This window comes from Rutidosis leptorrhynchoides, chromosome 1 (genome assembly GCF_046630445.1).
Source record: "Rutidosis leptorrhynchoides isolate AG116_Rl617_1_P2 chromosome 1, CSIRO_AGI_Rlap_v1, whole genome shotgun sequence".
Taxonomy (NCBI): Eukaryota; Viridiplantae; Streptophyta; class Magnoliopsida; order Asterales; family Asteraceae; genus Rutidosis; species Rutidosis leptorrhynchoides.
The window spans coordinates 502099631-502122626 of NC_092333.1; the positions used below are offsets into that span (position 1 = coordinate 502099631).

Below are 22996 nucleotides of genomic sequence, written 5' to 3' on the forward strand. Positions count from 1 at the left end.
ATATTTCGGGTAGTACGATTGTCCCTGTTGGTTGGACTCATAGTTTGAGGTAGTGAATGTCGGGTTGTTCGAATTCACTAAGGCTCGGTTTACACGGCCATCCTCGATTATACTATGTGGTGGAGGTAGTGAATATCGGTTTGCACGTATTCACGATGACTCGGGTTGTTGCGGTCATCCCATTTGTTGGAAATATGGATTGGGTTAGTGAGTTTCGGATTGGTGCGAATTCACTAAGGTTCGGGTTGTTTTGACCATCCTCCATATATGTTTAGGCTCGGGTTATTTCGGCCATCTTTTGTGTGATTAGTGATGCGATAGCCGTGTTTCACTCACATGGTATTGAGGGTGTGACAATAGTCGTTTTTGTACACCTTGGAGTTAGTGTTGCCATAGCCGTTTTGGGCGCTAGTGGATTTAGCCGTTTGCTTACGATTTTACGATAGTTGTGTATTAGCCGTGTTTGTGCACTACAAGGGATGTTAAGTGGTAAGTGTTATCCGTAAGGATTCGCTTTTATTCGGTCTTCATCAGTTTGGTTGTTGACCTTATTTTAGGCGTGGTTACTTTAGCACTGTACTTGGTAAGTGTACGCTAAAGGGGTGATATCTCGGTACGAGTTTGGTTGAGTTCTTCCCGAAGCGAGGAATTGAGCAAGTTTTAGTGCTCGAATTTGCGGATTCGAAAATCGCGGGTGACGATTTAGTTGTTAAAGGCGACTCATTGAGAAGAAATGTCTAGAGGAGTTGGAAGAATACATGGTGAATCCACGTATTCTAAGTGATCGTTGTAGACTTCGGATGTTCTGTGCATTGCATGTCTCAGAATGTGTGCAAGTGTGTATTTGGTAATTGGAATAATCTTCGGGTTAATGAGAAATGTGGTGGAAGTTGGATTGGAACGTATGTTTGAGGACCATAGAGTGTGGGTCCGAACGGTTAAGTGACGAGGATCACGGGGACGTGATCGAATCTAAGTGGGGGAGAGTTGTAACACCCCATTTTCTATACATGACGCTTGGGATGTCGTACGGAGTTCAAAGGCACGTATTTAATCTTTTGAATGTTTAACCTTGACCGCGAATGACTTCTAAATGATTTAAATGATGATTATGAGCGGGAATTGGTCAACCATCGCGTCCAAGTAAGTTATATCGCGTTTGGAAGCGTCGCGTAACGCGACAGACAGGGGTGTAACGCGACGAGCTGAAACCCATCGAACTGATCACCGTGTCGCGTTCAGGTGGTATTTTTCGCGTTTTGGGCTATCGCGGGACGCGATACTGGAGCAAAACTGGTATTTTAAATACGCTTTTAAGGGGTTTTCGAAGGGTGTTTTGGTCCGTTCAATTTAAGGACGGGTTTGGCCTCAAAACTGATCAAGCCTTATCTCTAGCTCATTTCTCATCCTTTCAAACACTCTCATCCATATTTAGAGAGAGAAACCCATTGTAGTGAGATAAATCTTGATTTAAGGGAGAAGAAGGTTGAATCGATTGAGGGTGCTAGTGTTAAAGTTGTTCATCTCGTCAACGGCAACATTTTGGTGGTATTGGTAAGTCTCAACTCCGAATTTCATTTTGTTGCTTTGATATTCAAGTTAGGGTTTGAGTTCTAATTGTTGAGAAAAACTCATCTAGACCTCAAATGGGTTATTTGTAGCTAGTTATTGTTGTTGTTGGTGGGTTTTGGGTTGGTTGATGATTTAACCAAGATTAGGGCTTTAATTTGGGTGCAATCACTATGATTAGTGATTATGTTGCTGAAAGAACCCAAATGGGTGTTGTTGGAAGCTTGATTTTGAATTGGGTCAAAATAAGGGTTTGTACGTTGATTTTGGTGAAGACAAGTGTTTAGAACTTGTGGGTTAGTTAAGTCGGCGTTGTTGGAACCATTTTCACTAGTGTTAGTGATTATTGGTAAGTTTGGGCATGGGTTGTGTTTGAAAGTGCAATTGGGTCGAAATTTCACTGGGTGTCAATATGGGTTGGTTTGTAATCCACCCTAATTGTGTTGTTTGTTATGTGATAAATGGAATAGGTACTTTCCATTGGCGATTGCGGATTGTGATATTGCATACATCAAGACGACAAGGTGAGTGTCAATATACTATGTGCATATGTATGTATAGGATGGTTGCGGGTTGGGTGAAGTGATCCTCGGCTATAGAGTTCACTTCACATATAGGTGGATCTGATGGGCTTGTGTAATAGGTCCAATTGGCACGGTTGTGCGTTTTGGTTGACCACCTTTGGCGAGGTGCACACTTTGTGTGTACGTTATACATGGGCTTGTGATTTGGATAACCCCGATGATGTGGATTTATATAATCCCGACGGCGTGGGTTTGGTTTTGGTTTGCGGTTGATTAACCCCGAAGATGTGGATTTTTATAATTCCGGGACCGTGGGTTATGGTGTGGGACATGAATATCGGGTTGTGCGTATTCATAATATTTCGGGTAGTACGATTGTCCCTTTTGGTTGGACTCATAGTTTGGGGTAGTGAATATCGGGTAGTTCGAAATCACTAAGGCTCGGTTTGCGGCCATCATCGGTTATACTATGTAGTGAAGGTAGTGAAACTCGGGTTGTGCATATTCACTAAGGCCGGGTTGCACGGTTATCCTTCGGATGGTTAAGTGGTTAACCTTGGATTGTAGGTTCGTTGGTTACATATATATATATATATATATATATATATATATATATATATATATATATATATATATATATATATATATATATATATATATATGTTATTATTGTGTAGCATGTCCATCTTATGCATATATATGTATGTAGTATATTCTCACTAACTAAGCATTAGCTTACCCTATCGTTGTTTACATTTTTATAAATTTGCGTGGAGGTGGTGGCTCGGGTAAGCGTGGGAACTAGTGGACTCGCGTAGGTTGCTTAGAAAGCGTGCTTTTGGATTGATTAGGATTGGGTAGCGTATCCCCAATCACCATGCTCGGTTTTGTTGGAAATTAAACTAGTCGGGTCGAAACTATCTTTTGACGATGTAAACGGGTTTTAGTAAACTATGATGTGTATGCCCGTTTGAATATTTGAACTTATGTATTTAATGTTTTAAATTTGTCCAAACTTACTATTGTAATGGAAGCGTTTTGGAAATATAAATGGGACCTTAATGTAAATAAGATTAATGTATTATAAAAAAAAATAAAAAATATATCGGCCGGTTTAACGACGGGTTGGGTCGTTTCAATATGTTTCATTTTTCTAAGTAGGATGACACCGAAAAGAATGGAAGGCTCTTTGGCTCTGCTGGATGGGTCGGATCTCATAGAACAAGCTTGCTCTTTACCCTCAAATTCAGACATGTGGGCGCCAAAGGCTATCCTGCATTATTGTTATGTTGTAATAGAAGCCTCGAGGGCTTGTTAAGGAAGGCGGAAAGGGGCCGACGAAGGGAGAAAACGAAAGACGTTGCCTACTTACCCAACTCCTAAACTAAGTGTAGTGTAATTGGAATTAAGCCCATAGTAGTTTTTTTTTTTGATTAATACAGGTGAAGGCCTCCAATTTTCTACTGTAATAAGTATAGAGATTGTGGTTTGAAGGCTACTCTTTCAACATCCATTCACCTACAACTACTGGACCAATTGAGTTAGTCGAAAAGGTATTTAAAAATGGCATGTATCATTTCACTTGCTTTGCTTTCTTGGGTATTAAAACTTACGAATACAATTTTGTTTTTTTTCCACTTCTAAATTATTTTATCTCGAATACCAACCTAACATTGAAACATAGTATAATTTTATACATAACCAATAACCAATACAGTATAATATTAAAATATTCGGCTCTATTTTTTAGTCAACAGTAAGTGTCGATTTATTAGCGTCTTGACTGATGTTTAGAGCCTATATTGAATTCGAAGCAGGATTTAAAACCCATGAAAATTTGATTCTATCATTTTCATGGCGTCTCAATTTTATTTTACTATTTAAAAAAAATATTCCTACTTATTGGCCGGAGGTCCACTAGGAAGCAATCTCTTTATCCATCGAATAGAGAGAAGGATGACTTTCTCTACTTTTGAGAGTGTTTTTACTCTGGGTGGAGATTTGACTTGTCTTTATTCTGTGATAGGTGAAAGATTGTCTACATCTCACCTCCCTCATACACCACTCGTGTAGTATTGGGTTTTATTGTTGTTGTTGTATAATATTAATATAGTTATTAGAAGGGTAAAACAAAGAAAGAAACTAAAACATGTTTATGGTGCTAAAATTGAAATTAGCACACATTGTCTTGTGTTGCATAAGTGAAGAACTGAATCCCAATCTTTTTGTTCCCAAATCAAATTGAAGCAAATTATCCTCTAATTGATTTCCTCCAATCACAATTGATGAGCTTGATCCAACACCTCCATCAACAATACCTAAACACCATACATCCAAACCCTCTTCTTCAATAATCCTAACCATTGAATTCTTCCCGAAAACACTCCAAATTACATCATTCTCCATCACAACCTCAATTTTTGGCACATTCGGTCCCAAATACGTTTCTGCAACCTCATCAGCTTCATAACACACACTAAACGGCTTAACCGGTTTATCAATTGGTTCCAGCTTCATTTCAATTGATTCATTCGTGAATGTCTCAATCAATGCCGTAAAAATCGATCTCTCTAACACGGTGTACGGATCAATTGTACTAATCCTCGTAACAAACGTCTTGTTTGTTAACGTTATCGGTTTTTCGTTAATGTTAATTGATTTAACTCCAACAAAATAAGCATATTCTTCTAAGGAATTTGTGTTGGCTAATTCACTAGTGATTATTGGTGTGTAGTTAAGATGTTCAGAAGCATCGATTCCAGGCAAGAAATAATAAGGTTTTTCGAAATTAAAAAACGCGATGCCGGGAGCGGAAGGTGAACCGGAAAGACAAATAGCGAAAACCGACGAGGTGGTGCTAACCTGCGCCGGGAGTGAATATTTTGAAAATCCTAAACCGGCTAAACCGGTAATTTCTTTATTACTACTTCCATGTAGTAACTTTGACGCTTCATTCGAGCATGTTAGAATAAACTCGGGAAATAAATTGACTCGGCCCAGGTTATAACCGTTGGTGGTATGTAACCCGAGCGAGTCAATTAAAGCAAACGAGTTATGAGGTAAAAGTACACAAGTATTGGGAACTTTATTGTTCCAGATAGTTGTGGGGATATTTATACATGATGATGATGTGTTTAAATTATTGGATTGGAGGGAACGGCAAAGGGAGGAGTTGCACGGGACGGGCCGGGAATTGGTGGAATTGTAGTTACGAGTGCAGTCGATTGCGGTGAAAGGGGCGTTGAGGTGAAGGAGTAAATGTGTGGGTTGAAGAGGGGTTTGGAGGTAAAGTTGTAAGGTGTAAAAAGGGGGTGTTTGGTGATAGTGTTTAGTGATGGGGGCAATGAAAGATGAGAAACAAGGAGATATGAAGAAGAGTAGGAAAAATGGGAGTGACATTGATTATTATGGGTTTGAAATTGAAATTGAAATTGAATTTGAATTAATTGATGGAAGGCGAGGAATTTGAATTGGTTTGTAATGGGATTGTATGTATTTGATGATGATGATGATGATGACGAACAGGCGGTGTTGAGTGATAATTAAATGAATGATGATGGAAGATATCGGTAGTGGTTGGAGTTTACCGATGAGCCACCATGAGTGTGGCGGGAAATTTGAAGTTGATTACCTACTCTTGGTGTCTAATTTTATGTTTATTCTTATTCGTATGTCATGAAAAAGCATTCTTATATTGAGAATTGAGATATACATGTTTTAATATTATTTTATTTTCTAATTTTGGGAAAAACAAATTCCTAGGTAGAGAGGAAAAAAAAAAGTAATCATCTATCTTTAAAAAATCCTTTAATATACTATTGTGTGTTTAATATACTATTGTGTGTATAATACTCCATACTTTTCATAATAAGTGTCATGTTTTAGCTTTTTAAAGTATTTAGTTTTAAACTTTAACTTTATATATATAAAATTGTGCAATATAATTTATATATTTATATAAAAAAGAGTTTTGATTAGGTTACATTTCATTAGCTCCTTAAATATTGCATATTAAGTCAAGTGTAATTTTCACATGTCACAATTATTCATGAGTTTTTATAATATTTATCCTTATTAACTTTTAAAATCACATATTCACCCAATTAAATCATATAATATCTTATATATCCAATTTAAATAGTATAATATCATATATATATATATATATATATATATATATATATATATATATATATATATATATATATACTCATTTAATTTAAAAAATTCACTAAATTCAATTTTACACAATTTAATTCATATTTGATCCCTACTCCTATATACTACTACGATCATCAGAAAAACTACAGACATTTGTTTATACACACATGTCCTATTATTATAGTATATTCGTACACACATTTGTTCATATAAAATCATAAGAAAAACTATCGAACAAATTTTAATACTAACTTGAGGGAATGGTAACGTATTACTCTGTATTAGTAAAATTATACCATTACATAATTAGATTCAGCCAATTTCTTAAAACTGATAGAACTCGAGCAATTTTTTGTTGTTGTAACTACACGCAATATGAAATATATATGTATTTTGTAGTCCCATTCTGTCAACGAAACATACACCTTTTTTAAAGAGTTTTCGGCGATCGTCGGAGCACGTTGAAAACGGTGACACATGGACGGTTTTGTTTCTAAGAACAATGAACAACCATTAATTAAAGATTTGTTAATTTGTTTATTGTAATTAAATTGAAAAGAATTGGGAAGGAGTGAGTACATAATTTGTTTGTGTTGATATAACGTCAAAGAAGAAAATTGATACAAAATTTGTTTGTTGGAGAGAAGGTTGAAAAAGAGTGGTTTATAAATCTGCATCATAAAATATATGTATGTTCCTTCTCTAACCTCTAAAGTATGAACTTGGTGGAATCTATAACTGATTTTGAGAACTAGACCGATTGTACTTCTCTAACCTTTAAATTATGAACTTGGTTCCAATACTTCTTTGTCCATTTCATTTTAGTCTTATTGATTCTTCCGTGTTATTTGTGGTAGTCAAAATATGATGTAACATATTATTTGGAAGACACATTTAAAATATTTCAATAAATCAATAAAAATAGGGAAAATTTGACCCTTTTGATCAGGTCAACTAATCAAACCCATTACCATTTTATTAACTTTCAAATAGTAACCGCTATGAGCTATTGGAACTAGAGTACGGGCTCAAATTAACCACACTTAAGCTATTGGGTCGACATGTCCCCCTTAAATGCAACCACAAATATTGTTTGAAAATGTAAATCAAGCTTCAAAAAATTAAAATAAGTGACTTATTTAAAACGGATTTTAAGTAGCCGTGCAACGCACGGGCTCAAAACCTAGTATATAATATATGTTGAAAATTATATGAGTTGATTGGGTTTTAAATATATACTTTCTATATGTATAAGTTTCATTAACTATTACATAACATAAATAAAGATATCGGAGACCAAAGCGGAAAAAAAAACTTTGAAAAATAAAAACAAGACACTTGTTATGAGACGGAAAGAGTATATAAAAAGCGACGTGTATTCTAAATATGTCATATTTATGTTCAATTGCTTTCCTATAACTCGAGAACATAGCAAAATATTAAAAGTTGGTAAATGAACATAAGTTGATAAACTGAATACATTTTTTAAGGAAGAAAAATTTTAGAGAAGAATTTTATAAAGTACGGAGTAAGATGAAGAAGAGTTTGATGTTTTTAAGAAGTAAAGAAAGTGATAATAATCAAAATTAATTGCTTACCAATCAAACCGACACTTTCTTCCCGACAATGACAGTACTGATTCGTGGAGTTGGGCCTTCGCAACAAATGGCTTTTTCCAGTCCAAAAACTTGCGGATATAATCGATGATTAAAGTCTAGGCGTTTTCAGGTCACAACAAGGTACCATGTGTAACAATCTTGTTTTCGAAAAAAAGGCGAGTTCTTCATTTGAAGAACACAAAAAAAAGAGACTACCGGTGAAAATGGAACTTGATAAAAGAGGAATAGATTTACATAGTGTGAGATGCCCGCTACGCGATCTTGAATCGGTAGAGCATGCTCTCGTCTCTTGTAAGCATATTTTATTGATTTGGGACCGTGTGTACAAATGTTGGGGCTTCGGAAATCCTTCTTCTCTTAACCTTACGGAACTACTAAACAATAATGGTCCTTCATCCGTGTCGAGTTGGGGTCTTGAAGTTTGGCAAGCTTTATAATGGATTAGTTTGTATCGCATTTGGAAAAATCGGAATAAATTGGTATTTCAAGGAAAGTCTTGGAATGCACCGATGACTCTAAGTGAGATAGAAACTTTGTCGTTCACTTGGATCTCCAACCGGGCAAGAAACAAAAAATTCGACTGCCTTTCGTGGATCTCAAATCCTAGCATTTATCTTCGTTGAGTTTTTTGTTGATGGTTTCCTTCGTGTCTGTAATTGCTTAGGGTAGTAAGGTTGCGTTCTTTGCAACCTTTCTGTACTCGTACTAGATTATATCTCGTGTTTTTTGGTTGTGCCCGTTTGTATTCAGGCTACCTTCGTGTATATTCTCTCAAGGTTAATAAAAAAAATTCCTAAAAAAATACGACTAACGTAATGGTCGCACGTTGCCGCGAAAAATCGTTTGCAACAAAACATGTTTTACTATCTACATTTGTTTCAATAATTATTTTGATATACATATCGATGATTGACAATTAAAAAATGAAAAAAAAACATGTAAAAGATTTACAAAAATTGAGAATGATTATATTAATATTAATAATCTAATATAAATATGCATGTAGTCAAATGAAAAAGAAGAAAAAAAATGAGTGAGTGGCAGTAAATATTCGAACTTAGATCGCCTATTGCATTAAAACTTTTTGCATAATGGATTGACCGGCTAGACCACATAAACTTCTAATATGACATTGCACTTTTAGAGTATGTTTGACAAAAATTGCTAGTAGCTGATAAATTTTAGCTTGCAGCTGATAGCTGATAGCTGGTAACTAATAGTTTCTTAAATATATTTTAGTATTTGAAAGAGAAGATGAATCTGTTTAATAAAAGGTAAAATGAAAAAAAGTTAGAAACTAAAAGCTAAACGATACTTCTAATAGCTTTTAGCTTTTAGTTTTTTCCCTTTATCTAAAAGCTTTAAGTTCCTTTTAACAAACGGAATTTTTTATTAAATATGAACTTTTTCATAAAACCTAGAAGCTCCAAAAAGCTACGCGCCAAACATAGCCTTAATATATACATAAAACGCGGATAGAGTGAAACGCAATAATTACAGAGTGCACCATAAATAGTTACACCTAATGATAGACGGACATCTAAATATTGGCGTTTGACTCCGTAAAACAACAAAGAGACGATGTTCTATTAATATATGTGTATAATGCACTTTTAATAGATACACGGAACGACGATCAAGTGAAACAATTTTTTTTCTTAAAGTTGGTGCTCTATTTTTTGTTGGGTCATGAGATCAAGTGAAACGCAATAATTACATAGTACAACATAAATAATTACACTGTTAAAATTTAGTAGTTTAGAACTACTTTTAGTGACTTGGTTCTTAACTATAGACTACTGATAATTATTACAAGAGCAGAGGGAGTATATGAGAAGTGTATATATTAGAAAAGTACTAGGTGCATTGCCCGTGCGTTGCACGAAGATGTTTACGGTTTGTGTATGGGACTGGTAAGTGAGATTGGTTAATGTAGTATCTGTAGAAGTCATGATGGTCACGGTTTTGGCTGCAGGCAGCAAGTTGTTTGTATGGAAATGCAACAACAATATTGGACCATGGATTTAAAGCACATAGTAAGGGATATAAGATACAAATGGTTCTTAACATTAGGGGGTTATAGTAATATTTCTTACACAAAAATGTTGACTCAGGGTCACAGAGGTATACGGATCATAAGAGATAAGAGTACAACTTTCAGAAATGGAAAAAGAATGCATTAACCTCCAAGTTGGACGGAAGGGGTCTTCTTGTGGTCGTGACTATCAAAGAAGTTTGGCGATAGCGATTTCTCATTCTGAAACGAAAACAATGACAATGTAAGTAATGGACATAATAGGCATTCACGTTCCGCACTCCTAAACCAACTGGCCCTGAAGGAGTTGTAATGTTAATTGGGAGCGGCCCTGCATGATTTGTAAGGTTAATTGGAAGTGGCCCTGCTGTTTTTTTTTTTTTTTAAGGTTAATTGGTTGTACCTGCAGCAGAAACTAAAACTGTGTATTTTTTTTTTTTTTTTTTTTTTTTGATGTAAACTATCAAAGAAAGGAATATATGAAACAAACACTTCTCATACCATAGTTCATATAGGAGGGAGTTGCGTAGCCTAAACTAATGTTATTATACATGACGATGTTTAGCTAGTGAGAGTTCAGTGAACGCTGCAACTTAGGTTAATAACAAATAGACTAATTAGACACCAATTGAGTGCATAGTTTGTTACAATATGACAATAATTTTAGATTTGTGTAGTTTACAATACTAATGAAAGCTGTTGGCATTTCTGGGAAAAAAGGGGGTAAAAAACAAATGAAAACACCAGTGATGCAATCCTACAAATTGTGTAACGACCCTGAATTTTCCAACGTTTATTTATTAATAATTGTTATTATTAATACTTGTGATTTAACGAATGTATGTTATTACATTTACTTATTACCATGATTGATCATACTTGACTTTAAATGCCCGAAACGTCTTTGTGACATACGTACATTACACGAATAATATTTTCAAGTATTATTTACATTCATGATTAAGTTTTATTAATCATTTTGATTAATTATGGATATTAGTTAATTACTTGGGCTTTAATTGGATTTATTTGATAACTACTTGAAACTTGGGCTTTTATTAATATTAGTGGACTTGGAAGCCCATCCTACATCTTTAATGGACTAAGTTAGCCCATCACTTAATGCAAGTATCACTTTAGGATGAAACTAGTAGCTTAATGCTTATAGAATCTTGTTACTACTTAGTTACACCATGATCCCCATGCAAGCTCTCTTATTACCCAACTTTTATGACAAATACATGCATGGACTAGTGAACAAATCCCTCCCCCTCTTTTCTCCCAATACCGTCGGCCTACACAAGCATGGGGAGAGTTTTTTGTTTCACTTTTGTATTACTTCACACTTGTAATTCTCTCATTTCAAACTCACACTTCTACTTGCAATTCATTTTCTCTCTTTTTCTCTCATCTTGTAAGTAACTTGAAACAAATATTTCTCTTCTTTTTCTTGTCACAAAACCGTGACATACATACATATACATCATCATCTTTTGTTCTTTGTTGTTGTTTTGTTACATGTCTTTGTTAATTATTACTTACAAGTTACAAGAATCAAACTCTTTAGTTTATTCTTCATATTATCTTGTATTTACAAGAACATACAAGATCTAGACCATGAGTGTAACTATGTTCAAGATCTAGACTTTTGGGTCTTGGATCTTCAAGATCTAACTAAGAACTATGTTCTACATCTTAAGATCTTGATTAGTTAGTTTACTTTCAAGTTTGTAGTTCAATATTATTTTTATAGTTCATGTATGTGTTAAATCTAAGACTTTGATGTAACTTTGGTTCATCAAATTACATACAACACTTAATTGAGTTGTGCTACATGTCTTAGACTTACACAAGTGTTATGATGGTGAAACCTTGGTTAAGATGATTCAAACACATCAACGAGTTGTACACTTGAAGCTATATGCATCAAGGATGAGAACCGTGATAAGCATCGAGTACCAAGAAACCCCGGAACCTACTGTTTTACTGTTTCTGTGTCTGACCCGTATGACTTAGGCTACTGTAAAGATGATTTTCAGATATCTCTGTTCGATTAGATAACTTTTCATTTAGGACTCGTCTTAATCCGAGTTACGGTTTAGGATTTATGGCCCTCCGAGTGTCACTATGTCTTTTAACGTTGTGGTGAAAATTCTGACCTACTCGCACTTAGACCGTCGCCACGGTCAAACGAAGACGAGTTTACTTCTGGAATTTTTACCACAAATTAAGGACTCATATACGGAGCCATGGCCACTGGTCTCACCTTATTTCAGTAGGTATTGAGGTCGTGGCGACTGACCGAAGTCATCCCTTGTTTTAAACTTCTTTCATAAACGAAACTTACTTTACACCTTTTGTTTGATGATGATTGATGATGACCTTTAAGACCTTATTTAGATACATTTAAACCTTTTGGAACGATTTACTGACTTAGTACTATTTGACTTAGGTTGAGGACTTCCCGGACCTACACACTTGCTTATTTCCCGAGTCATACTTTACCGCTACTTTACCACTGTGAGTTATAGCATCCCATTTTACTTTAACTATTTTGGGAACTGAGAATACATGCGCATTTTACGTTTTACATACTAGGTACGAGTACTTAAACTTTATATATGTGTGGGTTATACAACGGCATAAACATTCCCTTTAGCTCGGTAACGTTTAGTCATTGGTTTTTGAACCGGTGAACGCGAATCTTAGATATGGATCCATAGGGTTTGACATCCCCACTCGGGCTAGTCGCGCTAGCATTTAACGAGTGTTTAATACTTCGTAAACATACGCACTTGCCAAGTGTACTTTCAGGGGGTATAAACGTTAAGTTAGTTACCAAGTGCCCACGGTTAAACATATACTTTATCATACTGTTTTGAAACGCTTTTTGTAGCACTGAAATCTCGTGGCCTACCTTACATACTGTTATACTTAAACTATAGCTCACCAACCTTTGTGTTGACATTTTTAAGCATGTTTTTCTCAGGTGCTTAAGGTTAGCTGCTTCCGCTGTGTACTAGTCTTGCTGTAGACACCCGCTGCTCTAGAGTTATCATCGCATGAACTGTTTATCTTGCATTCATAACTTTAATACTTTTGAAACTATGATTTGTAACGACCTATGGGTCATATACTATTATCCTTGCTTTTATTCATTGAATCATACTTTGGTTGTTAAACATTGATGTTGGTTAAGACATCACCTTTTATCATGAATGCAAACGTATTTTGAAATAGCATATAGTGTTTGACCATGTAATGATCCTGTTGTTGATGATTCGTACACGATGGTTTTGTACGGGGCATCACATTTGGTATCAGAGCATTGGTTGTAGGGAATTAGGTTGCATTAGTGAGTCTAAGACCGACCCAAGTAGGATTCACTAATAGGACTAATCTACAACTTGCTAGTTTACTTGTTTCCGCTGAACTTACTGCATGCTGCTGCTTACTTTTACTGCTATATGTCGTATGCTACTACATGATTTCACTACTGCATGCTATTATCTGCTTTCGATTGCATGATACTTGTCGTTATTTCCATGCTACTTACTGTTACACATGATTTAGACTGTTGGCCTAATACGTGCTTGCTTTATGACTTACTGACATGGAAAATTTATTTTTCCTTGTTCAGATGTCGGATATTCCACCTGCTATCGTTTTGGGCAGTTCAGACACTTCAGCCACTTCACCTGCCACTGTTGCCGATCCCCCGATCCCGTCAGCGACACACTCTAGTGACCCAGGCGCTTCGACTTCCGGAGCTAGCAGCCATACTCCTGCCCCAGTGGCTACTTCTGACGGAGCCCAGGACCCCCCGGAGATTCCAGCTCTATCTGCCCCAGGACCCTCGGGGTCACAGCCTCGCTCCGGTGATGTTGTGATTCCCGCGGAATTTGGGGAGGGTCAATTCCGTAACCAGTATCGCCATTGGTGCCGACGCGTTCCTGATGGACGACTCGTGCCGATCCCGCCTTTTAGATACCGACAGATGATGGCCGCTCGAGGAGAGCCAGTACAGCCACCCGTGCAGCCACCTCCACACGATTCAGATGATCCTTCATCCGACGACTCATCTACAGACGACTCTAGTGATGATGACTCCGACGAGGAGGACCCCGATGATGCACCTGTTCAGCCACCCTCCACCCCGCGAAGAAGCGGTACCGTTTCGACGGCACTATTATTCCGGGGATCAATGGAGGTCGAGCATTCACTGACGCTTTTGGTCGGCGTCGTAGGGCTACTGCCCGTAAGCGGCTTGTGCCGTATCCTGCAGATCCCTTCATCCGTAAGCCTTACCGCCTCGCAGCCTCTACTTCTGGAGCCAGACCGTCTGCACCACCAGCTCCACCAGCACCACCCGTACCAACTGTACTGCCTGCCCCACCCACTCCCTCTGTCGAGGAACTGATGAGGGAGGTGGAGATCCTCCGTGCACGGGTAACTGAGCTCGAGGACCAGATGTCCCACGTATTGGACATCCTACACCCACCTTCACCGTAGGGCTTTTGTAGTAGATTTCATTATGTAATCTAGTTGTAGTTTTATGTTTCACTTATATATTGTACGAATTTATACAGATGTATGCAACTTATTATTATTAATGAATGGAACATTGCGTTATTTAATTCTTGCACGATGTTCTATTTACGTTACTGTATGATGATTCTGTGATATTTGTACCTGGATTGCATTACTTAATAAACATGTGATGGGTTGATTCTGTGTTGGTTACATATACTGTATTATTACTATTTGAATGCTGGATTTTGACTTAAGTCAAAATTTTTGTTTAGAACACCATGGCCAACGGACGATCAACATCAACCCCTACCGCAGCCCAAATCGAGGAGATGATTGCCGAAAGGGTAGCTGCAGCCATTGCGTAAATGCAACCCCAAGCCCCACCGCCACCGCCATCGGTTATTCAACCCATTCGTAATGTGAAATGTCCCGTTCTTATTGATTAAAAACGTTCCATATTAATTGATTTCGTTGCGAGGTTTTGACCTCTATATGAGACGTTTTTCAAAGACTGCATTCATTTTTAAAACAAACCATAACCTTTTTTTCATAAATAAAGGTTTAAAAAGCTTTACGTAGATTATCAAATAATGATAATCTAAAATATCCTGTTTACACACGACCATTACATAATGGTTTACAATACAAATATGTTACATAGAAATCAGTTTCTTGAATGCAGTTTTTACATAATATCATACAAACATGGACTCTAAATCTTGTCCTTATTTTAGTATGCAACAGCGGAAGCTCTTAGTATTCACCTGAGAATAAACATGCTTTAAACGTCAACAAAAATGTTGGTGAGTTACAGGTTTAACCTATATATATCAAATCGTAACAATAGACCACAAGATTTCATATTTCAATACACATCCCATACATAGAGATAAAAATCATTCATATGGTGAACACCTGGTAACCGACATTAACAAGATGCATATATAAGAATATCCCCATCATTCCGGGACACCCTTCAGATATGATATAAATTTCGAAGTACTAAAGCATCTGGTACTTTGGATGGGGTTTGTTAGGCCCAATAGATCTATCTTTAGGATTCGCGTCAATTAGGGTGTCTGTTCCCTAATTCTTAGATTACCAGACTTATTAAAAAGGGGAATATTCGATTTCGATAATTCAACCATAGAATGTAGTTTCACGTACTTGTGTCTATTTTGTAAATCATTTATAAAACCTGCATGTATTCTCATCCCAAAAATATTAGATTTTAAAAGTGGGACTATAACTCACTTTCACAGATTTTTACTTCGTCGGGAAGTAAGACTTGGCCACTGGTTGATTCACGAACCTATAACAATATATACATATATATCAAAGTATGTTCAAAATATATTTACAACACTTTTAATATATTTTGATGTTTTAAGTTTATTAAGTTAGCTGTCCTCGTTAGTAACCTACAACTAGTTGTCCACAGTTAGATGTACAGAAATAAATCGATAAATATTATCTTGAATCAATCCACGACCTAGTGTATACGTATCTCAGTATTGATCACAACTCAAACTATATATATTTTGGAATCAACCTCAACCCTGTATAGCTAACTCCAACATTCACATATAGAGTGTCTATGGTTGTTCCGAAATATATATAGATGTGTCGACATAATAGGTCGAAACATTGGATACGTGTCTATGGTATCTCAAGATTACATAATATGCAATAAAAGTTGATTAAGTTATGGTTGGAATAGATTTGTTACCAATTTTCACGTAGCTAAAATGAGAAAAATTATCCAATCTTGTTTTACCCATAACTTCTTCATTTTAAATCCGTTTTGAGTGAATCAAATTGCTATGATTTCATATTGAACTTTATTTTATGAATCTAAACAGAAAAAGTATAGGTTTATAGTCATAAAAATAAGTTACAAGTCATTTTTGTAAAGGTAGTCATTTCAGTCGAAAGAACGACGTCTAGATGACCATTTTAGAAAACATACTTCCACTTTGAGTTTAACCATAATTTTTGAATATAGTTTCATGTTCATAATAAAAATCATTTTCCCAGAATAACAACTTTTAAATCAAAGTTTATCATTGTTTTTAACTAACCCAAAACAGCCCGCGGTGTTACTACGACGGCGTAAATCCGGTTTTACGGTGTTTTTCGTGTTTCCAGGTTTTAAATCATTAAGTTAGCATATCATATAGATATAGAACATGTGTTTAGTTGATTTTAAAAGTCAAGTTAGAAGGATTAACTTTTATTTGCGAACAAGTTTAGAATTAACTAAACTATGTTCTAGTGATTACAAGTTTAAACCTTCGAATAAGATAGCTTTATATGTATGAATCGAATGATGTTATGAACATCATTACTACCTCAAGTTCCTTGGATAAACCTAATGGAAATGAGAAAATTAGATCTAGCTTCAAAGGATCCTTGGATGGCTTAAAAGTTCTTGAAGCAGAATCATGACACGAAAACAATTTCAAGTAAGATTTCCACTCGAAATAAGATTGTTATAGTTATAGAAATTGAATTAAAGTTTGAATATGATTATTACCTTGTATTAGAAAGATAACCTACTGTAAGTAACAAAGGTTTCTTGATCTTGGATGATTACTTGGAATGGATTTAGAAAACTTGGAAGTAAACTTGCAATCTTGGAAGTATTCTTGATTTTATGAAACTAGAACTTTTGGAATTTATGAAGAACATTTAGAACTTGAAGATAGAACTTGAGAGAGATCAATTATATGAAGAAAATTGAAGAATGAAAGTGTTTGTAGGTGTTTTTAGTCGTTGGTGTATGAATTAGATATAAAGGATATGTAATTTTGTTTTCATGTAAATAAGTCATGAATGATTACTCATATTTTTGTAATTTTATGAGATATTTCATGCTAGTTGCCAAATGATGGTTCCCACATGTGTTAGGTGACTCACATGGGCTGCTAAGAGCTGATCATTGGAGTGTATATACCAATAGTACATACATCTAAAAGCTGTGTATTGTACGAGTATGAATACGGGTGCATACGAGTAGAATTGTTGATGAAACTGAACGAGGATGTAATTGTAAGCATTTTTGTTAAGTAGAAGTATTTTGATAAGTGTATTTAAGTCTTTCAAAAGTGTATGAATACATATTAAAACACTACATGTATATACATTTTAACTGAGTCGTTAAGTCATCGTTAGTCGTTACATGTAAATGTTGTTTTGAAACCTTTAGGTTAACGATCTTGTTGAATGTTGTTAACTCATTGTTTATTATAACAAATGAGATGTTAAATTGTTATATTATCATTATATTATGATATATAATATATCTTAGTATGATATATATACAATTAAATGTCATTACAACGATAATCGTTACATATATGTCTCGTTTCGAAATCATTAAGTTAGTAGTCTTATTTTTACATATGTATTTCATTGTTAATACACTTAATAATATATTTACTTATCATTTAACATAATTAACTAAGTGTATCAATATCTTAATATGATTCATATGTACCTAGTAAGACGTTGTTATAACGATAATCGTTATATATATCGTTTTCGAGTTTCTTAAATTAATAGTCTCATTTTTATGTATATAACTCATTGTTAAAATAACTAATGAGATACATACTTATAATAAAATCATGTTAACTATATATATAACCATATATATGTCATCGTATAGTTTTTACAAGTTTTAACGTTCGTGAATCACCGGTCAACTTGGGTGGTCAATTGTCTATATGAAACCTATTTCAATTAATCAAGTCTTAACAAGTTTGATTGCTTAACATGTTGGAAACACTTAATCATGTAAATAACAATTTCATTTAATATATATATATATATATATATATATATATATATATATATATATATATATATATATATATATATATATATATATATATATATATAACATGGAAAAGTTCGGGTCACTACGTAATGGGTGCACATACAAAGAGTTTCGGAGCTGCAAACCTCATAGCCTTAGTGGAACGGAGGGGACGGTTGGTCTCACTAGATGGTTTGAAAAACTTGAATCTGTGTTCCGAGTCAGCAACTGTTCAGAGGAGAATAAAACCAAGTTCGCTTCATGCACGCTGTCTGATGGCGCACTAACGTGGTGGAACACGTTGGCTCAAGCAAAAGGTATCGATGAGGCGTTTGCTACTCCATGGGAGGAGTTCAAAGGGGCCCTGATTAAGGAATGTTGCCCTAGGACCGAGATCCAGAAGATGGAAATGGAATTTATGCAGTTAAAGGCCGTTGGGAACGACCTTGATAGCTACAACCGGAGATTTTTGGAACTAGCCCTGATGTGTCCTACCATGGTTACATCGGAGTTCAAACGAATGGAAAGGTACTTCTGGGGACTTCCTAAGAGCATTAAGGGAAACGTCACCTCGTCCAAGCCACCAAATGTCCCGGAAGCGATGCGCATGGCGCATACTTTAATGAACCAAATAATCATCGATGAACTGGAGAAAACTAAGTCTGAAGCGGGTAGTAGCGAGAATCGCAAATGGGATAACAACAGGGGAAGGACCTATGAGCAAAACCCGGCAAAATGACATGAGGGTTTCAGAGAAAACAACAACGGTGGAAACCCCAATCCGAACACCAACTCAAACCCGAACTACAAGGGAACCTTACCACAATGCAAGCGGTGCTACAAGCACCATATTGGGTATTGTAACGTTGTTTGTGAAAAGTGCCAGCGAACTGGACATATTGGGAAGGACTGCAAGGTCACCACTTTGAATGGGAAGCCGAACACCAATGGACCTAAAAAGTGCTATGAATGCAGACAGACGGGCCATTTCAGAAATGCATGCCCCAACAAAAGAAAAGACGGCGGATCACCCCGTGGTAGAGCTTTCAACGTTAATGCAAGGGACGCCCGAGAAAACCCCGACTTGGTGACAGGTATATTCACTATCAACAATCTTTTAGCTTCTGTCCTATTTGATACTGGTGCCGATAGAAGTTATGTATGTAGACACTTTTGCGGTAAGATTAATTGGTCGTTAGTCCCGTTAAAGGAGAGTATGCTTGTAGAAGTAGCCAACGGTAAACTTGAAAAATTTGACCACATTAGTCGAGGAGCTATTATCAACATAGCTGGCGCAGATTTCGAGATTGATTTGATACCCATCAAATTGGGAAGTTTTGACGTGATCGTCGGTATGGATTGGTTGAGCAAGATAAGGGCTGATATTATTTGTGGAGATAAAGCTCTTTGTATACCATAAGGAGATGGTGAGCCACCGATCATTTACGGAGAGAGGTGTACCTCGAAGCTGAACCTCATTAGTTGCGTGAAAGCGAAAAAGATCATGAAGAAGGGACGTTTTGCTGTCCTAGCACATGTGAAAACCGTAGAAACCGAGGTGAAAAGGGTGAACGACATTTGAATTGTGAACGAATTTTCCGATGTCTTCCCTGAAGAATTGCCTGGATTACCGCCGCCGAGAGCAGTAGAGTTTTAGATCGACTTAGTTCCAGGAGCTGCACCTGTAGCTCGTGCACCTTATCGACTCGCACCTTCCGAGATGCAAGAATTACAGAGTCAACTACAAGAACTACTTGACCGTGGATTTATCCAACCAAGTTTCTCGCATTGGGGCGTACCTGTGTTGTTTGTGAAGAAGAAAGATGGATCCTTCCGTATGTGTATCGACTACCGTGAACTCAACAAATTGACGATCAAGAATCGGTATCCTCTTCCCCGCATTGACGATCTTTTTGATCAACTACAAGGATCGAGCATTTACTCAAAGATCGATTTGCGATCTGGTTATCACCAGTTGAGGGTGAAAGAAAGTGACGTGATGAAAACTGCATTCAGAACCCGTTATGGTCATTATGAGTTTCTCGTGATGCCATTCGGTTTGACAAATGCACCTGCCGTGTTCATGGACCTCATGAATCGTGTCTGTAAGCCATACCTGGATAATTTCATTATCGTCTTCATAAATGATATCCTCATCTACTCTAAGAGCGAAGAAGAGCATGAGCAACATCTTCGATTAGTGCTTGAACTCTTGAGACAAGAGCAGCTTTATGCCAAATTCTCCAAGTGTGAATTTTGGTTGAAGGAAGTCCAGTTTCTGGGTCATGTTGTGAGCGACCAGGGTATCAAAGTTGATCCCGCCAAGATTGAAGCTATCAGCAAGTGGGAGACCCCTACTACTCCGACTCATATTCGCCAATTCCTAGGTCTTGCCGGTTACTACCGAAGGTTTATTGAGGGATTTTCTCTAATTGCGCGTCCTTTGATCGCGCTGACTCACAAAGGGAAGAAGTTTATTTGGGAACCCGCACACGAATCAGCATTTCAAACTTTGAAGAAGAAGTTAACCACCTTACCTATCCTATCACTTCCTGAGGGTAGTGACGACTTTGTTGTTTATTGTGATGCATCGAAGAGTGGTTTTGGTTGTGTACTGATGCAACGATCAAAGGTTATTGCCTATGCTTCCCGTCAACTGAAGATTCACGAACGAAACTACACTACTCACGATCTCGAACTGGGAGCCGTCGTCTTTGCGCTCAAATTGTGGAGACATTATTTGTATGGAACTAAGAGCACTATCTTCACCGACCACAAGAGTCTCCAGCACATCTTTGATCAGAAGCAACTGAATATGAGACAGCGTCGATGGATCGAGACGCTAAACGACTATGATTGTGAACTTCGCTATCATCCTGGCAAGGCCAATGTTGTAGCTGACGCTTTAAGCCGAAAAGAGAGGACGGCACCTCTTCGTGTTAGGGCTCTGAACATCACCATCCATTCGAACCTCAACAGTCAGATCCGAGTAGCCCAAGCAGAGGCTCTCAAGGAGGAGAATTTATCTCATGAACATTTGAACATTCTTGTCTCTCGATTCGAGGTTAGGGAGTCTGAACTCCGATGTTATGCCGGAAGAATTTGGGTACCTCTTTATGGAGATCTACGAAACCTTATACTTGATGAAGCACACAAATTGAGATATTCGATTCATCCTGGAGCGGGCAAAATGTACCACAATCTTAAGGAACAGTACTGGTGGCCAAATCTTAAGAAGGACGTTGCGACTTATGTTGGTAAGTGTTTGACTTGCTCGAAGGTTAAGGCCGAGCATCAGAGGCCCTCTGGATTACTTCAGCAACAGGAAATCCCGCAATGGAAGTGGGAAAGGATAACAATGGATTTCATCACCAAGCTACCAAAGACGATGGGCGGATACGATACCATCTGGGTTATTGTTGACCGCCTTACTAAATCTGCACACTTCCTAGCGATGAAGAAAACGGATACGATGGAGAGACTTGCTCAATTATACATTAAGGAGGTTGTATCTCATCATGGTGTACCTTTATCGATCATCTCAGATCGCGATCCCCGTTTTGCTTCCAGGTTTTGGCGTTCCTTGCAAGAAGCCATGGGAACCCGTCTCGACATGAGTACTACTTATCACCCACAGACCGACGGGCAAAGTGAATGAACGATTCAGACCTTGGAGGACATGTTGCGTGCATGTGTCATTGATTTCAGAAAGGCCTGGGAAAGGCATTTGCCGTTAGCCGAATTCTCGTACAACAACAGTTATCACTCGAGCATTAATGGCGCACCTTTTGAAGCGTTGTATGGCCGCAAGTGCCGATCTCCTATTTGCTGGGCCGAGGTAGGTGAAAAGCAAATCACCGGACCCGAGGTAGTACACGAAACAACGGAGAAGATTGCTCAGATTAAAGTTAGACTTAAGACTGCCCGCGATCGTCAAAAGAGTTATGCCGATCTTAAACGTAAAGACTTTGAATTCAACGTTGGTGACCGCGTAATGTTGAAGGTTGCACCTTGGAAAGGTCTGATCCGTTTTGAAAAATGTGGAAAGTTAAACCCACGATACATTGGTCCTTTTGAAATCTTGGAACGTGTTGGACCCGTTGCTTACCGTTTGGATCTTCCAGCTCAATTGAGGTCAGTTCATCCTACCTTCCACGTGTCAAACTTGAAGAAGTGTCTTGCTGCACCTGAACTTATCATACCACTTGAGGAACTTACGATTGATGAAAAACTCCACTTTTGTGGAAGAACCTGTTGAAATTATGGATCGTGAGATCAAAACTTTGAAACGCAACATGATTCCGATCGTCTGAGTACGATGGAATGCCAAACGAGGACCTGAGTTTACTTGGGAACGAGAGGATCAAATGATGCGAAAGTATCCTCACCTTTTTCCGACTCCTCCATCTACCTAAGCTTAAAATTTCGGGACGAAATTTTCTTTAACAGGAGGGTAATGTAACGACCCTGGATTTTCCAACATTTATTTATTAATAATTGTTATTATTAATACTTGTGATTTAACGAATGTATGTTATTACATTTACTTGTTACCATGATTAATCATACTTGACTTTAAATGCTTGAAACATCTTTGTGACATACGTACATTTCACGAATAATATTTTCAAGTATTATTTACATTCATTATTAAGTTTTATTAATCATTTTGATTAACTATGGATATTAGTTAATTATTTGGTCTTTAATTGGATTTATTTGATAACTACTTGAA

At 36.9% G+C, this 22996-nt stretch overlaps 1 protein-coding gene across 1 annotated transcript; it reads right to left on the bottom strand.

Annotated features, from left to right (window-relative positions):
• Window positions 1–4235: 4235 nt before the first annotated feature.
• Window positions 4236–5492, bottom strand: LOC139841187 (probable aspartic proteinase GIP1). Its single transcript, XM_071831417.1, has one exon. The coding sequence runs from the start codon at window positions 5490–5492 to the stop codon at window positions 4236–4238; it is 1257 nt and encodes a 418-aa protein (XP_071687518.1).
• Between the last annotated feature and the right edge of the window lie 17504 nt (window positions 5493–22996).

Bases quoted from the DNA above. Each gene is read 5' to 3' on its own strand.
- LOC139841187 (XM_071831417.1), bottom strand. From the start codon at position 5,492: ATGTCACTCCCATTTTTCCTACTCTTCTTCATATCTCCTTGTTTCTCA.